Source organism: Agelaius tricolor, unplaced genomic scaffold (assembly GCF_023055355.1).
Source record: "Agelaius tricolor isolate 1412-34295 unplaced genomic scaffold, bAgeTri1.0.p SCAF_1, whole genome shotgun sequence".
NCBI classification, from domain to species: domain Eukaryota; kingdom Metazoa; phylum Chordata; class Aves; order Passeriformes; family Icteridae; genus Agelaius; species Agelaius tricolor.
This window is the reverse complement of record NW_027269261.1, coordinates 11,704,205-11,723,131: the sequence shown is the minus strand read 5'-3', so window position 1 is coordinate 11,723,131 and position 18,927 is coordinate 11,704,205. Positions and strand designations below refer to the sequence as shown.

The window sequence follows — 18,927 nt, the reverse complement described above, 5'->3', positions numbered from 1 at the left end:
TTTGACATTAAAACATTCCTTCTATGAGCTTAATTAGGAACTTAGCACATTCACTAGCAAACCCCGTTTGCTTTGGAAACAAGCAGTAGAGAATTCCCTTGCCTTTTCCTGTTTGCTGAGTAGCAAATCCAAACACTACAGAAACCTGGGATATCAGGGAAGGCTCTCTGGGAAGGAAATAAACCAAAACCAACTTGTCAAATGGGACTCCCTGCTGCTGCCTACCATGTGGTGCTCTAGTGAGCTGCATCTGTTCAGCTATTAAACATCGTGGAGAGCTTGATACCGACAGCAGTGGCATTATCAAATATGCTGAGTGGTTATTAAGGCTCTCTAGAATAATCTTTCCACTTTTTATTTTGGTTAGTAGAAGTTACTGTAAAGTAGCTTCACATATGATAATGCTCTTTGTGCTTGTCCCTAAATGGGAAGGTGCTGCTACACTGACAGCCTCAAAAATTCCATCTGCTATGCCAGGGAAACACTGAGTGCTTTTGCTGCAGGAACTCTCCATTGTTCCCTGGAATTCACTGGGTCGGGGAAAAAAGCCACATGTGGGTAACAAGGGCATTAATGGGGTGTCACAACAGACATGAAGAAGGCAGTCTGCTGTATTCTGTTTGTAGGCAATAAGTTGCAAGTCCATCAAGGGGGAGGGCTGAACTAAAAATAAGATATTCTGGACCCAAAGTGGAGCGTGATGATATCTGCTGTAATGCCTCATCCTCACCATCTAGAGGCCTGGGATGAAGAGGAGTACCTGACCCAAAGGTGGAATAACAGAGGGAAGCATTCCCAGTCCTGTACAGACAGCTTTTCTAGCCCACAAAGAATGTGCAATGCTGCAGCAGCAAGTGTGATTTACATCTCCCTGAGGGAACATCTGGACTTAGATTTCACCCTTGACTGAGCATAGATCATCACCTACAAATTCCAGCACGAGAAGTTAAAGCCACGTTAGCAGCTTCATGCTGCTGCACTGAAGGCTTGGGGATAATTTCACGGAGAGCTGGCAAAACTGAAGGGCTGTGTCTTTCCTTTGTTCCTCAGCATCCCCTATTCAATGTAAGCCAGGTAATTATCGAAAGGCAGGAAATGCATGAGTCAGTTCCTTCAGCTAATCCACCCTCTGAAGCATTAGCATGTTTCAGAGTAAACGGGCTTTCACAAACAGCCAGATATTTAAGCCTCTCCAAACACTTAACAGGGAAAATCACCTGTTAGTGGGATTGTTAGATTGTTACATTAAACATATGCCACCAGAACACAGAACATTGACAGTATCAGTTCATTAAATCTTTATCCTGTCTATTATTGTTGCAGGAATTCCTCTGAATGGTATGATCTAAGCCAAAAAAAAAAAAAAAAAGACTTAAGAGCAGCAGCAGCCCGCTGTCAAGTGGGAAGAATCACTGCTGGATTCAAAGAGAAGGCAAATATTGTACACCTGTGGTTTTGCTGGGAGAGAAAGCAATAGGCTGCTCAGTGATCCACCAGCAGTGGAGATGCACTGGTGTCAAGGGTGTCAGGGTAAGAGAGACAGTGATTAAAGAGCATAGGCAAGTAAGTGAAAAGAAGATGAAGATACAACTGGCAGCCAGGGTTTCAAAAAACACAAATAAATTTCCTGCTCTGGCTCTGTTTCCTGAATAAGCCTGGTGCAATGAGCTAGTGCCAAGGACTACAAGAGTTAAGTAAATTAATTGGATGTAAGGTAGGAGCCAAGCTCTGTGTGCCCAGTTCCACCCTCCCCTACACCAACCCAGTGATTTTACTCCAGTTTCTCCTCACTGATACAGTGGTGTAATGAAACAGAAAAAAGGCTCAAGACCATGAAACAGTCTATAAGGAGAAAAGCAAACTAGCATTAAATATGAAAAGAAGCTTTCAAATTGGTGATGACACTGAGGCTTCACAGAGCAAAACCTGAATTAAGTAAGTGGTCTAATTAACTAATTGTGAGTTACAATTAAGGTAGTATCTCACAAAACCAGAATACTATTAAGATGAGCTTTCCTTATTTGCACAAAGTGATTAACTACATTAGCAATATTTACTTAAACAAATGACTGAATGAAAGCAGCAGGCTCTGTGAAATTGCTTCTGCACCTCACCTTCCACCAGTAGTTTTTTGGCTTGATGCAGATCCTGCCCGTACTTACTCATATTTCTGCAATATTTTCAAACAAATCAATAGTGGAAGTGATGGGATGAGGATTACTTGGAGTTAGAATCAGAACCTCTTCGGGTCTCCAGCAGCACTTTTGCCCTCATCTTGCTCTGCATCAATAGGCCAACCACTCTCACTAGTATTAAAAAATAATATTGTTCATACTGCATATCCACTGAAAACCCACTACACTGGTACTTTGTGCTGCAGTGCACACTTCATCCTTATCCTCACTAAGAGCTCATAAATTCAAAAGACAGGGAGTTAATGGGCCAGATCTTGGATTCTGGCTTTCATTTGTAGGAAACAAACCCTGCTCTGTCCTGTGCAAACCTGGCCCTTCTTCAGTGGGTCAACAGCAGTCTGAGGGTCACTGTCCCTCATTCAGGCTGCCATTAGGCACTAAAAGCACAGTCTAGGATATGCTGAACATGCTGCCATTGCTCCAGTCTGCCTGTTTTTTCTTTTTTTCTTTTTCCCAAACCACACACTGTCAGCCCAAAGTGCCTGAAACCTGTCCTCTGCCTGCACTGCCACAGCTTCTGACACACTGGGTACACATTCCTTCCACCTGGTGTTGAGCCAGGCATGCCCAGCAGGGAGGAGGGAGTACAAATCTTCTCATGCTTCTCTGAAATCAGACAAGAACTAGGCAGGAATAAGCCTGGAAATATTATCAGGGATTACTCTCTTATATATAACAAACTGTATATGCTTATTTTATATATATATATATATATATATATATATATATAAGCATATAATATAGATACTATTACATCTATGTCTAAATATAATAAGCACAATATCACCTCCAAAGAATAAGTGGACAAAAGTAGCCTGCTCTTGAATTGCACTCTCAGTCATCCAGAGCTCTCATTCTCCAAATAATGACAATAATTTCCTGTATTTCAGTTCCTTCTTCATTTGAATGATCAGCCAGGTTACAGTGAACACCTCAATGGCTCTGCTACTTCAAATAGTCAAGTATCCTTTTAATCTTAATAAAGTTGCTAAAATGCCTGCTAAATTTTTCATTGGTGCTTTTTATACATGGCAATGTTCTGGAAGAGTTGGTGCCAAGTTCGTAAAATATCTACAACCTTCATACAGAAGGATGTTGGCTAGTAGCCAGCGCCAGGAATTTTAAATTGCAAGTATGTGATTAGATTGTGATGGATCTAAAACGTCAATGAGAGGAGATAACATTAACTAGGAATGGTGGGAGGCAAGATGGTCTATTTATTTATTTGTACATCATCACCTAATTCCTGTATTCTCCTTTCTGAAGCCAGAAATTTGTTATTTATACATGAAAAGCCTTGACACACAAGGATATGCCTCCTAATTCTGGCCACATGTTGTTGCTGCTTTTGTTTTTTAATTAAGAGTAACTTATCAATGGTCCTCATCAAGAAGTTCTTCCACGTGAGTACACCATACAGTCATCACCTAAGGTGACTCCCCTGTCCTTCCTATGCCCCATTTCATGGGAAATAAAATGTATGCAATCCCTGAGACCCCTGGATGTTTGCCACCTGTTTCACAGGGATTCACTGGGATTGCTGAATTTGCACAACACGCAAATTTTATGTTCAAAGACATGGCAGAAGAACAAGTTGGGGAACAAGGGAAAGGCAAGAGAAAGACATAATCCTTGAAAATATGACTGGATGTAATCCATACAGTACTTCAGAGCTTTAAAAGTGACAATGTAAAAAATTAGAGGAGCTTTATGAGGAGGTCATGGAGAGCCTCTTCAAGTTTGTGCTAATAAACTATGCTTGGTCTTGTGCTTGCTTTTCCAAATTGGTCCACTTGAATTCTTAAAAATGCAGAGTTTTTGTTATTAATATAACATGACCCAGGCCAAACCCCTTCTATTCCTAATCTTGGTGCTTTTTTAAGGTCAGAAATAAAATTAAGTGTTTATGTTCTCTCCTCGTGCCAGATCTAAGGTTCCATTTGTGCACAGTTTGCAACAATAAAGTCATAGGAAGACTTGCCATCAAATTCAGTACCAAAGTTCTGGGTCTTAAACAGTTCTGTCAACAGATGGATCCAATTTCCAGTGCAATTTTGAGATATGCAGGATCAGAAGGGAATTTAGAATCCACTACCTGATGTGTACGATAACTTCATACAACACCACGGCCAAATGCAATTCTTTCCATACTGTTTCCAGCTGATTCTGATGTATGTGGGCCCACCAGAAGTGTTTTAAAGACCTAGTCACCTTCAGCCAGGCTTTACACCATTTCTAGAAGGAAACACTTGAGGAGGTTCATCACTCTTGAGGGCTGGAGCATTGTGCCACTGACATGGTACTTTATCTGCGAAGTTGGGTCCTACTGGATGTGCAATTTTCTCTGGTCAAGGGGCTGGCAGGTGGTGACCCCATTACAGAGCATGCTTTTTTGGGAAGGAAGCTTGTAATCTCCCAAAAGCACAAAAGGAGCAGGATGCATAAAGGAGTTATTTACTGGATAGAGGGAAGTGAGAATTTCTATTTTATCCCAAGGAGAAGGAAGAAAAGGAGAGGAGCTGCCTCCCTCAAGCACATTTCTAGGCCTAGGAACCAGGCTGGGAGATCATCCCTACCACACTGGTTTACTGGACCTTCCACAAAACATCAGGATTTCTCCTTGCAGTGCTCCCTGACGGCAGTCAGAGCCAACTGCTTAATTACATCATCTGTACAAATTCCATTCATATTTTTCATACAGTAATGTATCAGTCTGTTCTGTGCCAGAATTAGCACATTTCCATAACCTTCCCTCAGCAATTTGGCCTGTTTATGGCAAGAACAGACCACTGTTGCTCAATGTGCAATAACAGATTGTGCAGAGTACTTGAGACGAGGCATTAACAAATTGCTTACATAATAAAAGCCCTTTTCAGAGCTTTTTTTTAATCTTTGTCTCTGCTGATACAAAAGAATAACTTAACGGTTCCAAGGCATGACTTGACCATCTCAGTGATTCATTTATTTTCTTTCCTACAAAGTTAAATCTTTAACCTGATCAGTGAGGTAAATGATTGCTGCATTTAGTACAAATTCCCTAGATTAATTCATTGCTCCCATTCTAATTAACTTAATGTTTGTGTGCATTGAATTGCATTCTCACCTACCTGTCTAGTTTCATAAATGAGTCTTCTTTGATTGCACTGTTTTGTTTTTTTTTTACTCAAACCCATAAGCAAGTCTGGAAATCTTTCTTGCATAGTAATTATTTTTCAGTTTAAAGGTTAACATATAGTCTGGTTGCTGAGATTTTTATTCCCCAAAGAAAACAACTACTGTCCATAATAGTTAAAATTCCTACAGCATTTTACATTCACATATATAAATGAAGAAAGAAATCACAAATAAATATTGCATCTAAAAGCATAATAAGGAAATATCAAATAATAAGAGAATTCTATAACATCAGCCTTATGAAATGTTCTTGTACTTCAAGGTAGCAGAATATTAAAAAGCAAAACTCTGATAAACATAATGGCGTAAAGTCTTTCCAGGGCTCCAAAGTGATCCCTGATGCCCACTTAGCTGATATGATGATGACCTGGTTTTCAGAGGTGCTGACAACACTCAGCTTCCATTGACTTCAGCCACTGTTGTGCATGTTCAGCACTTCTAAAATATCAGATATCTGAAAACTAGGTCTGTCTTTTTTTTTTTTTTTAGAATTCCTTCCTGGATGTGAATGATTCAATTTTAAACTCATTACTATTTCATGAATATACAAGCCAACATCGGCCTTCCCAAATTTTGTTTGCCATAAGTATGCATCTAATAACAAGGAATTCTAGATTTGAATGATGACTATAAGAAGAAATCATATTCTAGGAATATTATTTTTTAAATACTATTAAACTCTTCCTGGGAAAATTAATTAGCTCCAATACAAACCACTAAAATCAAAGGTATTTTTATCATTAATCTCACTGAAAGTACATCCAGCTCTCTAGGAATTGATCCAAATACAACCAAGTCAATAAAAATCAATTGACTTTCCATTAGACATTAAGCCCAAAACATGTGAAGTATTCAAAAGAGAATAACAACTGCATTTATCATAAAATATTGCAGTTCTTTCCCTGGTACACTCAAATACAGAACTCCGATCCTCACTTGAGTTTTTCTCCTTCTGTTCACTTGAGGGAAGGTCATTAGACTTGCATAAGATAAAACTATCCATATTTTATGGATATGTACAAAAAAGTCTAACAGAGTCAGCTATTAAAAGCCTGGTATAGCAGAGTACTGCATATGTATTACCAGGAGACAGAGGGAGGGGAGTAGGAAATAATACTCATGGTTAACTTTGCTGAAAGTTTGAAAAAATAAAACTAAAAAATGCCATTTATTCAATATATATTTTAATGTATGTATTATGTTAATATTTGGGACAAAGAGCATGAGCTGAGTTTACTCACTACCCAAAACTCCATTTTCTGTAAGTCATACCATCTTTCCACTCCCGTGATGTTCACTTCAGTCATTAATTGTAACTCTGAAAGCCTCACAAACACATCCTGGAAGTCTAAGGACAATACTGATTAATCCATCATGCCAGTAATGCTACATCTTCACAGTATTTCAGGTTAATTGTGTTGTGCCTTGCATATATTGATGCCATCTGTTTTAACCATACCCTACTTTTTCAGGTAATGTGTTAGCAAATCTTTTGAAGCAGTTTTCCATGCTTTATCATCACAGTATTAATCTTCTTGGTTAGCATTTTGTCTAAAATATTGTTTCCTAGCGACATGAAATATAATGAAACAAAAAATATCTACTACCATCTACCCTGAGCTTTATTTCTTTTTATTTTGATATGTTTTCTATATCCTAAGTATAAACAGTCGCTGTCTCTCACTGGAATCACAGCACATTTTGCCCCACTTGCCTCCCAGACAGGGTTAGGACAACATTCAAAACATTGCCACATCTGCCTTATTCCTTATTTTAGACCTCTGAATGTTTCCTATGAGAATGTTCATCACCACTTCACATAATTCAGCTGGTCCATACCTGTAAATGAGATTAATTAATGCCATCTCACTCTGCTTGAGTTAGGAGAAGTGATCAGTTCAGCTTAAGTAGTTCATGTGCCCTAGGCTGGGTGTCTCTGCAATGCCAAAGCTTTATACTTTTAAATGCTCTGCTGGCCTTATGCTCCATACAAACTTCTTGTTCTTAACTTCAAAATCAGCTACTACCATAAAAACAGCTGCTTTGTGCTCCGCAAATACTTTGATTTTCAAACAAATGACACAGACAAAAGACACAGAAACTGCTGATTCTTTCCATCAGGCATAAAAAATGTTACATTTTGTTATAAAGTCTTTCATTTTAACATGAAAGATGAAAACATGGCATAATTTACATATTTTTTATAATGGCTGAAGTCTTGTTGATGGAAATATATCCTTCTCAAACAGAGCAAATACCCCTTGTGCAACACAGGAGAATGACACTTTCCTATGCTACCAGCGTTGACAAAAGGAGCAATTTAGCAGGACTTCTTAGCCCTTTGACATGATATCTTTGTCTAACTTCACTTTATTCCTCACCAGAGGAAAGCTAAAAATTCAAAGTAGCAACAGCAGAATGCCTGTGGAAGACAATGACATTCATATGTTTGTAGACTTTGCTTTCTAATGACGTGCAATAACAGGGTAGGAAGAGAAGAAAAGTGGAGGTAGGAACAGGAATCACTGGCAGAATTACCTAAAGGCACTAGAAGTCAGACAAAAAGGTAAGGGCAGGAGTGCACATGGTGATTAACTGAACACTGCACAAAAAGCTGCTGCCTTTTTCCATGTGACATGGAGGTGGATGCAGACCATGTCATGAAAAGAAAAAAAGGAAGCTTGCAGTAATTACCAGAGCTACTTGTCCTTCATTTATCCATCAACAGGAGAGGAAGTGGCAGTAGACTTTTAGGTAGGATATCTATTTCCTCTTGAACTAGATCACCCAGCAGAGATAGCACAGGAGCCCAGTTCCAAATGAGAAGTCAAATGATTGAAATGAAAGCTAATTGCTGCAGCTCTGGATGACTACAACATTTTAAAATCCCTTTCCTGAAGTACTGTGCTGCACAGGTACCATACACACAAACAGTCCTTTAGATTTATGCTGCTACAGTACAGGTGGAATTTTATAATAATCTATCTTGGAATGTAAAATATTTGCACTGGAACTGTTAAGCGTCTGGAAGCAATGTAGACTACACATTTTTTAAAATGTTTCCCATATCAATGGCTATGTGAAGAGGTTAAATGATTATTTTATATAAACATGGTTCCTAACCTAACACCAAAAGTGTGATTCAGATGATCAAGCAGCCATTTTCAGAATCGGAATTTGTTACAAGCTTAATTTCGTTATTAGGTTTACATTGTCTTTAAGTAAACAGAATAATAAAGAGGGCAAGCACACACTGAAGTACCATAACCTAATTTATAATTTCCTCTTCCATTTCTAGAATGAAGAAAGTTAAGAGCAAGCTTCCTCAAAGCTCTCAAGCACCCTCCCCAACATGCTAGTGAGGGCTATAATCTATTTTTTTTTTTAAGCAATAGTTCCAGGGCAACTTTTTCTGCCACCACACACAGGTGAGTTATCCATGCACAGTGCATCTCCAGGTACACAGGCACTTTTTGCTCATGCGTATTCACAGTGAGTGGGTACATGCAAAAGAACATGCAGAATTAAACACTTCCCTCCTTCTAGTTTTATCTCCTTCCACTATCCATAGCTTGTTTCTGGTTGTTTAGTAGATAAGACACCCCTAGTGGCACCTACACCTTGCGAAAGAATGAAGTTTTGAATGACAAACCCCTCCTACTGTTTTTATTACAGCTGGTTTAACACGGTAGCTGCCAATATGGAAACATTTAGACCCAATTAACTATTTTTCAAGTATAACACATAGACCTCCCTGTTTCTATGTTCTCTTCATTTTTAGAACTGTGATATCTCACACAATATCTTTCTGAGCTAAAATGGATCCCAGGTAAAATTCTCAGAAGTATCTGCAGCTCAACGGACTTTAATGAGATATATGGTCTTTGGTGTCAAAAGTGCTTTTGAAAATACTGCCTTTCAACTTCCCTTTGAATATTATCCTTATTTGAATTAGATTCCAGGAAATTATATCCCAATAGTTTTCCAAGCTTTATCTATCACTGACAACTGTCATAAAAGTCCTTGCCCAATGTCTTAGGATTTCAGGTCGATCCCTCAGCGCCTCCACTCTAGGGACAGACTACTCTGAAGCTGCTCTCAAAGGTCAAACCTCATTCCAGTGAAATTTCACACAGTTACCATTTTGCTCTGAAGCAGAACAGGCTTCAGGGAGGTTCCCAAAGTCCCTTGCAAAGGCAGCAGGGGGAGGCCAAAATCACCTCTTACAGCAGGATGATAAAAGGCTTTGCTGCTTCACAGAAATTTCAAAAGAATCACTAAAGTATAATTTACCATTTTCCCCTTCCCTACTAAGCTGGTAGTGTTTCTGACCATAGAAAACTCTCAATTATTCTTTTTTTAAACCATCTTTTGCTACAGCATGGGTATAAGAAAGTTATTTGAGGAAAAAAAATTGAAAACTACAAACATTTATGAGCAGGCAATAATTTTTCATCTCCAACTCATCATTAATGAACATAATGTTTGCTTTAAAATAGAAATACCATGGCTAGATGGAAGAGCAAATAAATATGATAGCTTTGATAGACTTCAGGTACAGTAAAATTACAAGGAAAACATTCCTTTGTATGCTAATGAACAAAAAAAAACCTGTAAGAAGGAGGTAACTCTGTTGACCACAGAGGGTGGGTTTGCTCTGAGATCGCAAATAAAGAGGTAAATTATAACAAGGCACCTGGTGTTTGCAAAGCAAATATTTAAATTCTATCTAGCAACACAATACTTGCCTTGAATTATGTAGGCTCTCAGTTTTTCTGGCACCTGGGAGAAGTTGCTTTGTTCACATTTTCAAACTAAGATTGCACAAAACCAGCCAACTACTTCATCCGTGTGATTCAATGTAAGATAAGGGTATAGACAACCTCTGAATTCTATTCAAGGTTTTCTTTCTTTATTTACTCAAGCCAGTAAATAAATAAAAAATCACCTTTGTCCACAACGTAAGAGTGCCTTTGCAGAAAAAGGAGTCTGGGAAGATTGAATACCATAATCCCATCTAATTTTGAAAATGATCATTGCTGAATGCTTTCTGAGGGTAAAAGTGTAATTGGTTATAGACCAATAAGTAATTTCATTCAAAAGGAACTCAACTCTTCCTGAAAGTAGAGACATTCTCAAATAAAAATCAAACGAACACATTAACAAAGTTCAGACTAATCTAAACAACAAAATTTTATACTGCTCTGGTTATGTTTTTCTCAATTGATCACTTATTTATGATGCCATAAAACTCCATATGCTTTCAATTTTGATTGCTAGTTCCTTGCTTTAAGGCAGCTGAAATTACTTTCTAAGACTTCCTAGCCTGACAGTCTTCCTGCTTTAAGATTTACCGTCACAAAAGAATGTTGAAATCAGAGGACAAATTCTAATAATAACAAAAAGCACAGTCAACTGTGATACACTGCAATTCCACTATTAGATTCCAGATTAAATCCCCCAGGATAAACATACCTTCCTCTGATACTGCTAAATTCTGTTCCATGTAATTACACTGCAATAAACTGCTCTATCTGTACAGGCAGTATCTCAGTATGATTTTTAATTGAAAATCTATGAAAAGCAGCACTGTAGGAAAAAAAGGCATTTTGAGAATGTCTGAGACCCTGTACAACATCATCTGCAAAAAACCAGCATCATTTAGTCCACTATTGACCCCAAAAGGTTCATTAATTTCTATAACCACACTCCGACAAAACAAATTTTAACCCCCGCGAACGCAAGCACGAGCAAGACAAGAAGAAACCTCACGCCTTTGGTGAGATGATTACTTACAATATGCAGCTCTAAATAATCTCCAAGGCCAGTAGAACTGTCCACTCGCACCAGCACAGCCTCTTTTTGCACAGTGCTAAACCCTATTGCCAGTCTGTCTGCTCGAGTGCTCGGCCGGTCGTTGGGAGGCCACGTGTAAGTGATCTGTCCACCACCTTTGCTAAAGATATACGTTGTCCCCGCTGTTAGAGAAAACAAAAAAAGAAAAGAAAAAAAAAAAACAGAAATAAATATAATCAGCCCACTTGCACCGGTGCAAAGCCACGAGGAAATCATATGCCCTACATAAATCAGGTTCTCACGCAGTAAATGGATTCACAGGCTGCATTTCAATGTGAAGAGGTCTTTATCTCTAAAAATTATGCAGCAAGTGAAATATTAGTGGGTTTTATATTGTGCAATCAGCACTGAATATAACTTAATTGCAAATGAAACAACTTGAAACACCATAGCTCTGATTCAGAAATGCCTATCTGTTTGGAAGAGTTCTTAAGTTTATGCTTGATAAACATATTTCTGTGATGTGTAGAACAGGGATGAGTTAAACCAAATGCTTTTCCCAACTGGACCTATGTGGAGAAATCAAGTAATTCCAGTTGCCTTGTGGCTGACAAAAAAAGTGCAGCTATTTAGTTACACAACGAAAATGATACATGATGGTGGCCAGCAAAGCAAGATGTTAACAAATACATTCAGATAAGACTTGTACAGATCTGAGGTTTATCATCTTGCGACAGATGGGGATAACGAGTGGAAACATACTTTACTTGTCATGTCAGGACAAAGAGATTATTCTACCATCTGAGTAAGCAATGGCTTATTTGCATAATGCTCAATGTACATCTTTCAAAAGTGGAAATCTTTACACATTACATCCAGGGTGCACTTACAAAATCTATAATCTGTTTGAAACAAATGTTGTAATCCAAAACCACTTAGCACTCAGGTGCTGAACATCATCACCAGCATATTTCCTCAGAACTAAAATAGCAGCATATCCGGACATTTTCCATTTAAAACTTGTACCTTAACAACAGCACAGAGCAGGTAAATTGTGCATGTACTCGATCTTCCATTGGAAAAGTCACTACAAGCTATCTACTCCTTTTCCATGACAATAGGTAAAGCTTAGGAAGATAGGTTAATTCATTGTAAATACAGAAGTCCAGTTTTGCTATCTGTCCTAAACTGTCTCAAAGTGTGGCTACTCTCAATTTTATTGCATTTTATCTACTTATATGACATTTTATCTGTTTTTATTAAATAGCTAATGATAGGACAAATGGGAATACTTTTAAACTAAAAGAGAAAAGATTTAGATTAGATACCAAGAAAAAATTCTTCACTCAGAGGGTAGTGAGGCACTGGATCAGGTTGTCAAGAGAAGTTGTGGAGACCCCCTCCCTGGATGACCAGGTTGGGTGGGGCCTTGAGCAACCTGATCTAGTGGGTGACATTCCTGTCCATGGCATGGGGTTGGAACTAGATAACCTTTAATGTCCCTTCCAACTCTTACTTTTCATAGAATCATGGAATGGTTTTTCAGTTTATTCCACCCAATGCTCTTACTCCATACTTCCCAGGTCCATGTAAGGAGACAGCACATAATAACATAATTTTAACTCTTTCTTTCCAAGTTGACCAAAAACACCATTATCATATAAAGGAATCTAAAAGCCCTTGAACATATGGACTTTCAAAGCCAAAGCCAAGAAGGACTGCACACTTAACACCACTTGTTCAGCTCCCAGATGTCTCAAAATCTTACTCTACTGCCGAGCAAGACTGCTCTGTGTCAGTCATAATGCAAAAAGGACACTTGGTCTCTTTGAAAAGATCTCATATATTTATTTCTAACCTCACTTTTCCTTTATGGAATTACATGTCTATTAATTAGGGTTTTTTGGCAGTGCCATCACTAATAATTTATGCACAGTGCATACCACTAAAGTCACTGTAAATCTCATTTTATATTAATACACTTGTGGGATAGTTTCACTGTGCTTCAGATGGATCTGCTGGCTTTTCTCCTGATGCCAAAATACCAACCAGCATGTGTTTCAGGAGAGTTTGTTAATTTCTTCAGCAAAGACAAAGACAATAGCAGGACTGTTATTTAAGATTTCACTTACACTTCAGGTGAAATCAGGTTTTATCTTTATAATAAAAAGAGTTTTGCAAGAGTAACAAAGATTGGGGCTGTGCCAGGGATTGGTAATGGACACAGGCAAAAGGTGTCTGGTTTAGCAATGTGTGTGACAAAGCCCTCCTCCTCCTGCTCTCCCACCCTTGCTTTCCTCCTAGGCAGTGGTCTGAAATGTGCAATAATCTGCTGTGCATCATTAATCTCCAGTTACAATACACCCTGAAACAAAGACATGTTAGACAGGTAATATCACTGCTGAGAGTCCCCAAGTTCTCCTCTCTGCTGCTACTGTTGACTTCAAATCTCCAACTGATGAGTTGGGACCTTCATGGAGTTTATGTCACTGTGGTGCCTGGACTGAAAGGATTTGCTCTGTGTTGAAGAAAAACAGAGAGCTTGATCCAAAGCTCATTAAAAACAGTGACAGCCTTTCTGTTGACTTCATAAAACACTGTGTCAGGTCATGAATGAGGTTCTTATAAGTAACAAAAATGAGAAGGCTAAGAAAAAACAACTCCTTACACCTCAATGTCACAGATGGAGCTGTTAGAATAGTCCCTAAGATTTAAGTGGCAGTGCATAATTCTCCTTTTCTTGGTTGAAACAGATGTGTTTACCCAATTAAAAGACAAAGAAAAAGCCTGCCAAGCATGGTGGAATCATACTGAATACAATGACCCAGAAGTAAGTCTTCAGATCTGAACAATGAGAGGCTCTGCTGTTCTTATTCAGAGTGAATCTTTGCTGCGTTTTTTTTGTTGAGTACTGCCCTTCAAATCAACCAGGGAAGAGCAATTCATTCCATGCTGCTGCCGCATTGAAGGCAAGGTCAATGTCAGTGGAGCTGGATAAATCTAGCCGTAAATCTTAAACTACATAGAATAAACATCAAAGTTAAAAAAACCTATCTCTTATTCACAAGAACATGTGGCTTATGGGTTTTTATGAGACAGCTTTCCCTCCTTTATAACTGCCCATTTTGTAGCTCTTCGAAGTAACTGTGTGTCTGGTGAAAGACTAATTAATCCCTGCTGATGAATACAGATCTGCCTCTGTCTGAGCTGCACGGGGAGTCACGTTCCTCGAATTTCCTGTATTAATTATGGAAAAAATGGGTCGGAAGCCATTTGAGACTAGATCCTCTGGTGTTTATATTTCAAGAAAGACAAATATAATAATGTAAAATTTATTACTCTGGGATTGATCTCAGCTTATAGCCTGACCTCCCATTAACTATTAAAAGCTAGAAACCGAGCAGTTGTTGGAAACAACCCTCCTTACTATCGGTTTTGGGGAAACAACAGAGGAAGCCTAATTCACTTGGTTCATAAAGGCTTTTATGCTGTCTGACAAACCTCATAATGTCTCTGCTGCTCTTTCAGAGCATTGTCACGAAACCCCAGCCATCTCCCTTAGCTTGTGGCACTGTGTTGTTTGGGGTTTATCATCTCCAGAGAATTGAAAGCAGCGGAATTATAATGTCAAGAATAGCAATGCCATCAGCACAGTACTTGTAAGCAGGCAACTTTGTAACATGCCAGTTATATCTCTCAGCCACAGAATTTACTGCATAATTCTTTATGCTTCCATGCATCCACACAACACTTACGAAAAATGTCCACACAGCTCTTTGAAATTCTTACCCATGAAAGCATGGTTCCCATTGTAACAAAACGCCAGTGGTCAAGATACAGTAATGTTTTTTAATGGCCTGGGTCTCTGAAGCCTTACTTGTTTGCAAAATTCATCTTTATGAAATAGTGCATTCATTTCAGCACAGTCTGGCAGCAACTCAAGGACATCTGCTTACCTCTAGTGTATTAAGCAGATAAATATTTTGTTTATTCACGTATTTATTAATGTTTATGACTGCAAAGCTTTCCAATATTTATTGCTCTGAAGTCACATTTGATGTAGCTTAATAGTTTGCTCAAATCAACAGCTTTCTGCCTTCCTCATGTTCATTCCAATTTTGAGTTTAAGGTATATTGCACTGAAGGGTAATGTACATAATTCCATTTATCCCATATAATGTAAGTAGCATAATGTTTATTTTTGACATTCACATCAGGTTTCAGGTGCTGATGAAGTGAATGCAATGGTTTGATTGAGCTCTGGACCCTCATAAACCATGATTCCATCACACTCTGTGACTGAAAAACTGAAGACTGAAGCCTGCAAAATTCAGTAATGAAAACTATTAGCTGCACTTTTGTTAATAGAAAAGCAATTTTTAAATATCATTAAAAATATGAAGGGTAAAGAGTGCTAGTAACAAGAAATTACCCAATAATGTATTTTTCTTCTTTCTGTATCTTATCAGCACTTAATTTTGGGATACAATGTGAACCCCCTTATTCCCATTGGTAAGTAATTACTTGCATTGATAAACCTGCTGAATACAGTGAGACTACTTGTGCAGGCTACTATTAATTACCAAGAATGAAGAATTTACAATACAAAAACATATATATATATATATACATGATTGTCCAAACTTCTATATGAAGGCATTAATTATATTTACTATGTTCAGAGAAGCATATAAATCTTCATTAATACTCATTTTTACATAATCATCTATGTATTTTCAGTCTGCACAAGCTGAAGTTCAGAAAAATACACAAAATTTCTGTACATATATTTGCACAGATCTTCTAAGGTAAGTAAAGGAAGGAATGCTTCAAGCCAAAACCATGATATGCCAGGGGAAGAAAAGGAGAGGTGGGGGTTTCAAAATAGCCCATTTGGTGGATTAAAATACAACCCTTTTGTATTACTTCTTCCTAGGCTTTGATATGTTATTAATTATTCACACAGGAGAGAGAATGTATGCCACAGGGTTGAGGTGAGGAGGGGATGGCCATTAGGGTTAACCATGGGAAGGAGATGGAAAGAGCTGCTGGAAGAAGCATTTCCAACTAAAGACCAGATTGAACTGAATGCTTGCTGAAGGCATTCTGATACACTCTCTCCCACTAATCTGGGCAGGAGCCTGAACATGGATTGTAACTGCTCTCCTGCAAGAGCACCATCAGGCTATTTAATAGCAGGAGAGGTGCATTGCATGGGGAAAGAGAAAACGTTCAAAGGGATTACTGCTCCAAAGAGCTTTAGCCACAAGGGCAGGAATGGTAGTCTTATTTTCTGGTCAGGTTCTCTTAGATTTGTGGATAATAGGGACTAGGAGAATATTGATGGTGCTCCTTTGACCAAGCTTGGCAAACCTTGATAAAGGTTCAAAGTTTTCCTGGAAATTGGTTGCTACTCCAAACAATTTCTAGTTAGGTACTTGTACCCATCTGACTACATGCCTGAACCAGGACTGTACAGACTCAACATTTGTCACCTGTAAGGTCACAAGCTGCACAAAATAATTCCTTAGCAATTCCATTATTTTATTCATTGATTTTCCCTTCCTCCAGAGTAACTGTAACAAAACTCACTGACCAAAGCAGCATTGACAAAGATCATTGCTGGTGTTTGTTAATATTGTCATTAATGATATCATCTTCTCTCTTCAGGTAAAGACGTTGAGGAAAATAAAGCAGATAGAAAAGGTCTATCAGAGTCCTGTCAGCCTTTTATGGAGCCCACATATCACTGTGCTACAGCTGAGCTCTAAAGTTCAATGTTTCTCAGAGATGCTGAAGCCACATCATTCCAACACCTCAACCAACTCAATCAGCTGGACCAATTAATTTCAATGAAGCAACAAAGCAGTATCTACTATACTACTAATTCAAGCACAACTTTACATTGCATCGTAGAACTCCTCTTCCCCAAAGCACTAAGGTGACCCTGATTTGCTTTATCATATCCTAAAGAACTTTTCATCACCGTGCACCCAATTTTTCAGAGAGCTCTATAAACCAGTGCTGTGTGTGGTTTATTATATTCAGCCATGCCTAAGAGCTGTCTCCAGGTAAAGGTCTAAGTGATAATAGAACCAACACAATCCCATGTCACGCTGAGCATCCTTTTCCTTCAACCAAGTGGCATTTGTTGAAGTTTCAGGGAACTACCACAAAAGCAAAGCTTTTTCCTCAGACCACAGGAAAAAACTCTGAGAAAACCACTCCTTTTCCTACTTCTCCTTTCTTCCACTCTATGGTATTAGTATTTGGACAGTTGTTTATGTTTTACCTTTCATGCATAATAAAGTGGGTGAAAAAATACTCCATTCCTGTTCCAAAAGTTCGTTATTTAAATTTGCCATTATTTAAAGTTGCTATCAAGCTCTATTGACAAATAGGGTCAGTAAGTGACAAACAACTAAAATTTGTGAGTAAAAATGACTCAACAAACATTTATATCTATAAAGAATAACCCTGACACAGCATCAGTATTCCAAGTCAGCATCATTCTTAGCATCATAAATGACATAGTTATAATAAAAGTTCCAAAGAATTTAATTTTCCAACTAGAGTGATTTTAATATTTTAAATCAAGTAGCATCTTACACCTCAAATGACCCCATTGATTTAGATTAGATCACTTAACTGGAGTAAAGTGCTACTCAGTTTGAGTAGGGACATTGAACTAAGGAGCCTCCAATTGTGCTTAAAATTATTATAATTTTGAGAAGGACCTTAGCTAAGCAAGAGGTTGCTGAAAGGACTCCTAAGAGAATAGAAATAAGGAGTATCTGTTCATCTGACTTATTAGCAAAACATGACTTGATTAAGTGACTGTCAATGGACTTGTTAGTATTATGGCACTAATTCTATAAAATTATTTTTATTAGCTTTAAAACATCCACAGGAAAAAAAGTTCTGTGGTTTGCTGAACTCATAAATATGTTCACTTACACAAAAAATCACTATTTATTTTATGAAAGTATACAGTCTAACAGAAACATGACACAGAGTGATAAAAAAAATTACTGTTCTTCTCCAGATTCTCTCAGTTTAAAAATTTTATGGCCTGCCTATACCTATCACTTTTCCAGTATGGATGCTGTTTGAAATCAATTTGAAACATTTCTGTATGAAATGTAAGGTAAGTAATTCCCCATTAGGGCCTTGGATATTTATGCAATGTAAATGGGTGGAAAATGATATATTTGGGAAATTTAAAGCCTGCTTTAAATGTCATATTGCACTCAACATAAAACATTTTATTCCATTAAAACTCTATTATAGTTAACAAGGATACAACATGTCTGATTCTTAAAGCTTGCCAAAAAGTCAGATGGAAATTAAAAGCAAAGCATCTATAAATAAGGAAAGGTTTTACTCCTCCTACAACCTTGTCGACATATAGTTACAGATAAATTTCTTGAATACTGTCTACAGAAGTGGAAATTGTGTGGTTGAGCAACACATATGAGAAGGCAATGGACTGAAAAGCATTTCTGTACAGATAAAATGTAAAGGCACTGTTAAGGAAACTTCCCTGTCCGACCATCCAGGAGCCACTCTGGAGCCACCCTCACAGCCCCTGAGCTCGGGAGACCCTTCCCATCTGCAGCCCCACACTCACACAGGCACACAAGTCTCCTTCCCAGCTCCACAATGGGCTTCCCAGAGCAGAGTCCCAGACCTTCAGAGCCCTAAAATAGTTTAGTCATGGTGCAATAGCTAAACAACAGAATAACAAAATAAAATGACAGCT

The 18,927-nt window shown here is 38.2% G+C and overlaps 1 protein-coding gene across 33 annotated transcripts in view; it reads right to left on the bottom strand.

Annotated features, from left to right (window-relative positions):
• NRXN1 (neurexin 1) overlaps window positions 1-18,927 on the bottom strand; it is a 679,845-nt gene that overhangs the window by 199,502 nt on the left and 461,416 nt on the right. For all 33 annotated transcript variants that reach the window (XM_071422858.1, XM_071422867.1, XM_071423014.1 and 30 more), the window contains one exon: window positions 11,166-11,347. In XM_071422858.1, coding sequence (XP_071278959.1) covers window positions 11,166-11,347 — 182 coding nt within the window. The remainder of the gene's footprint in view (window positions 1-11,165; window positions 11,348-18,927) is intronic.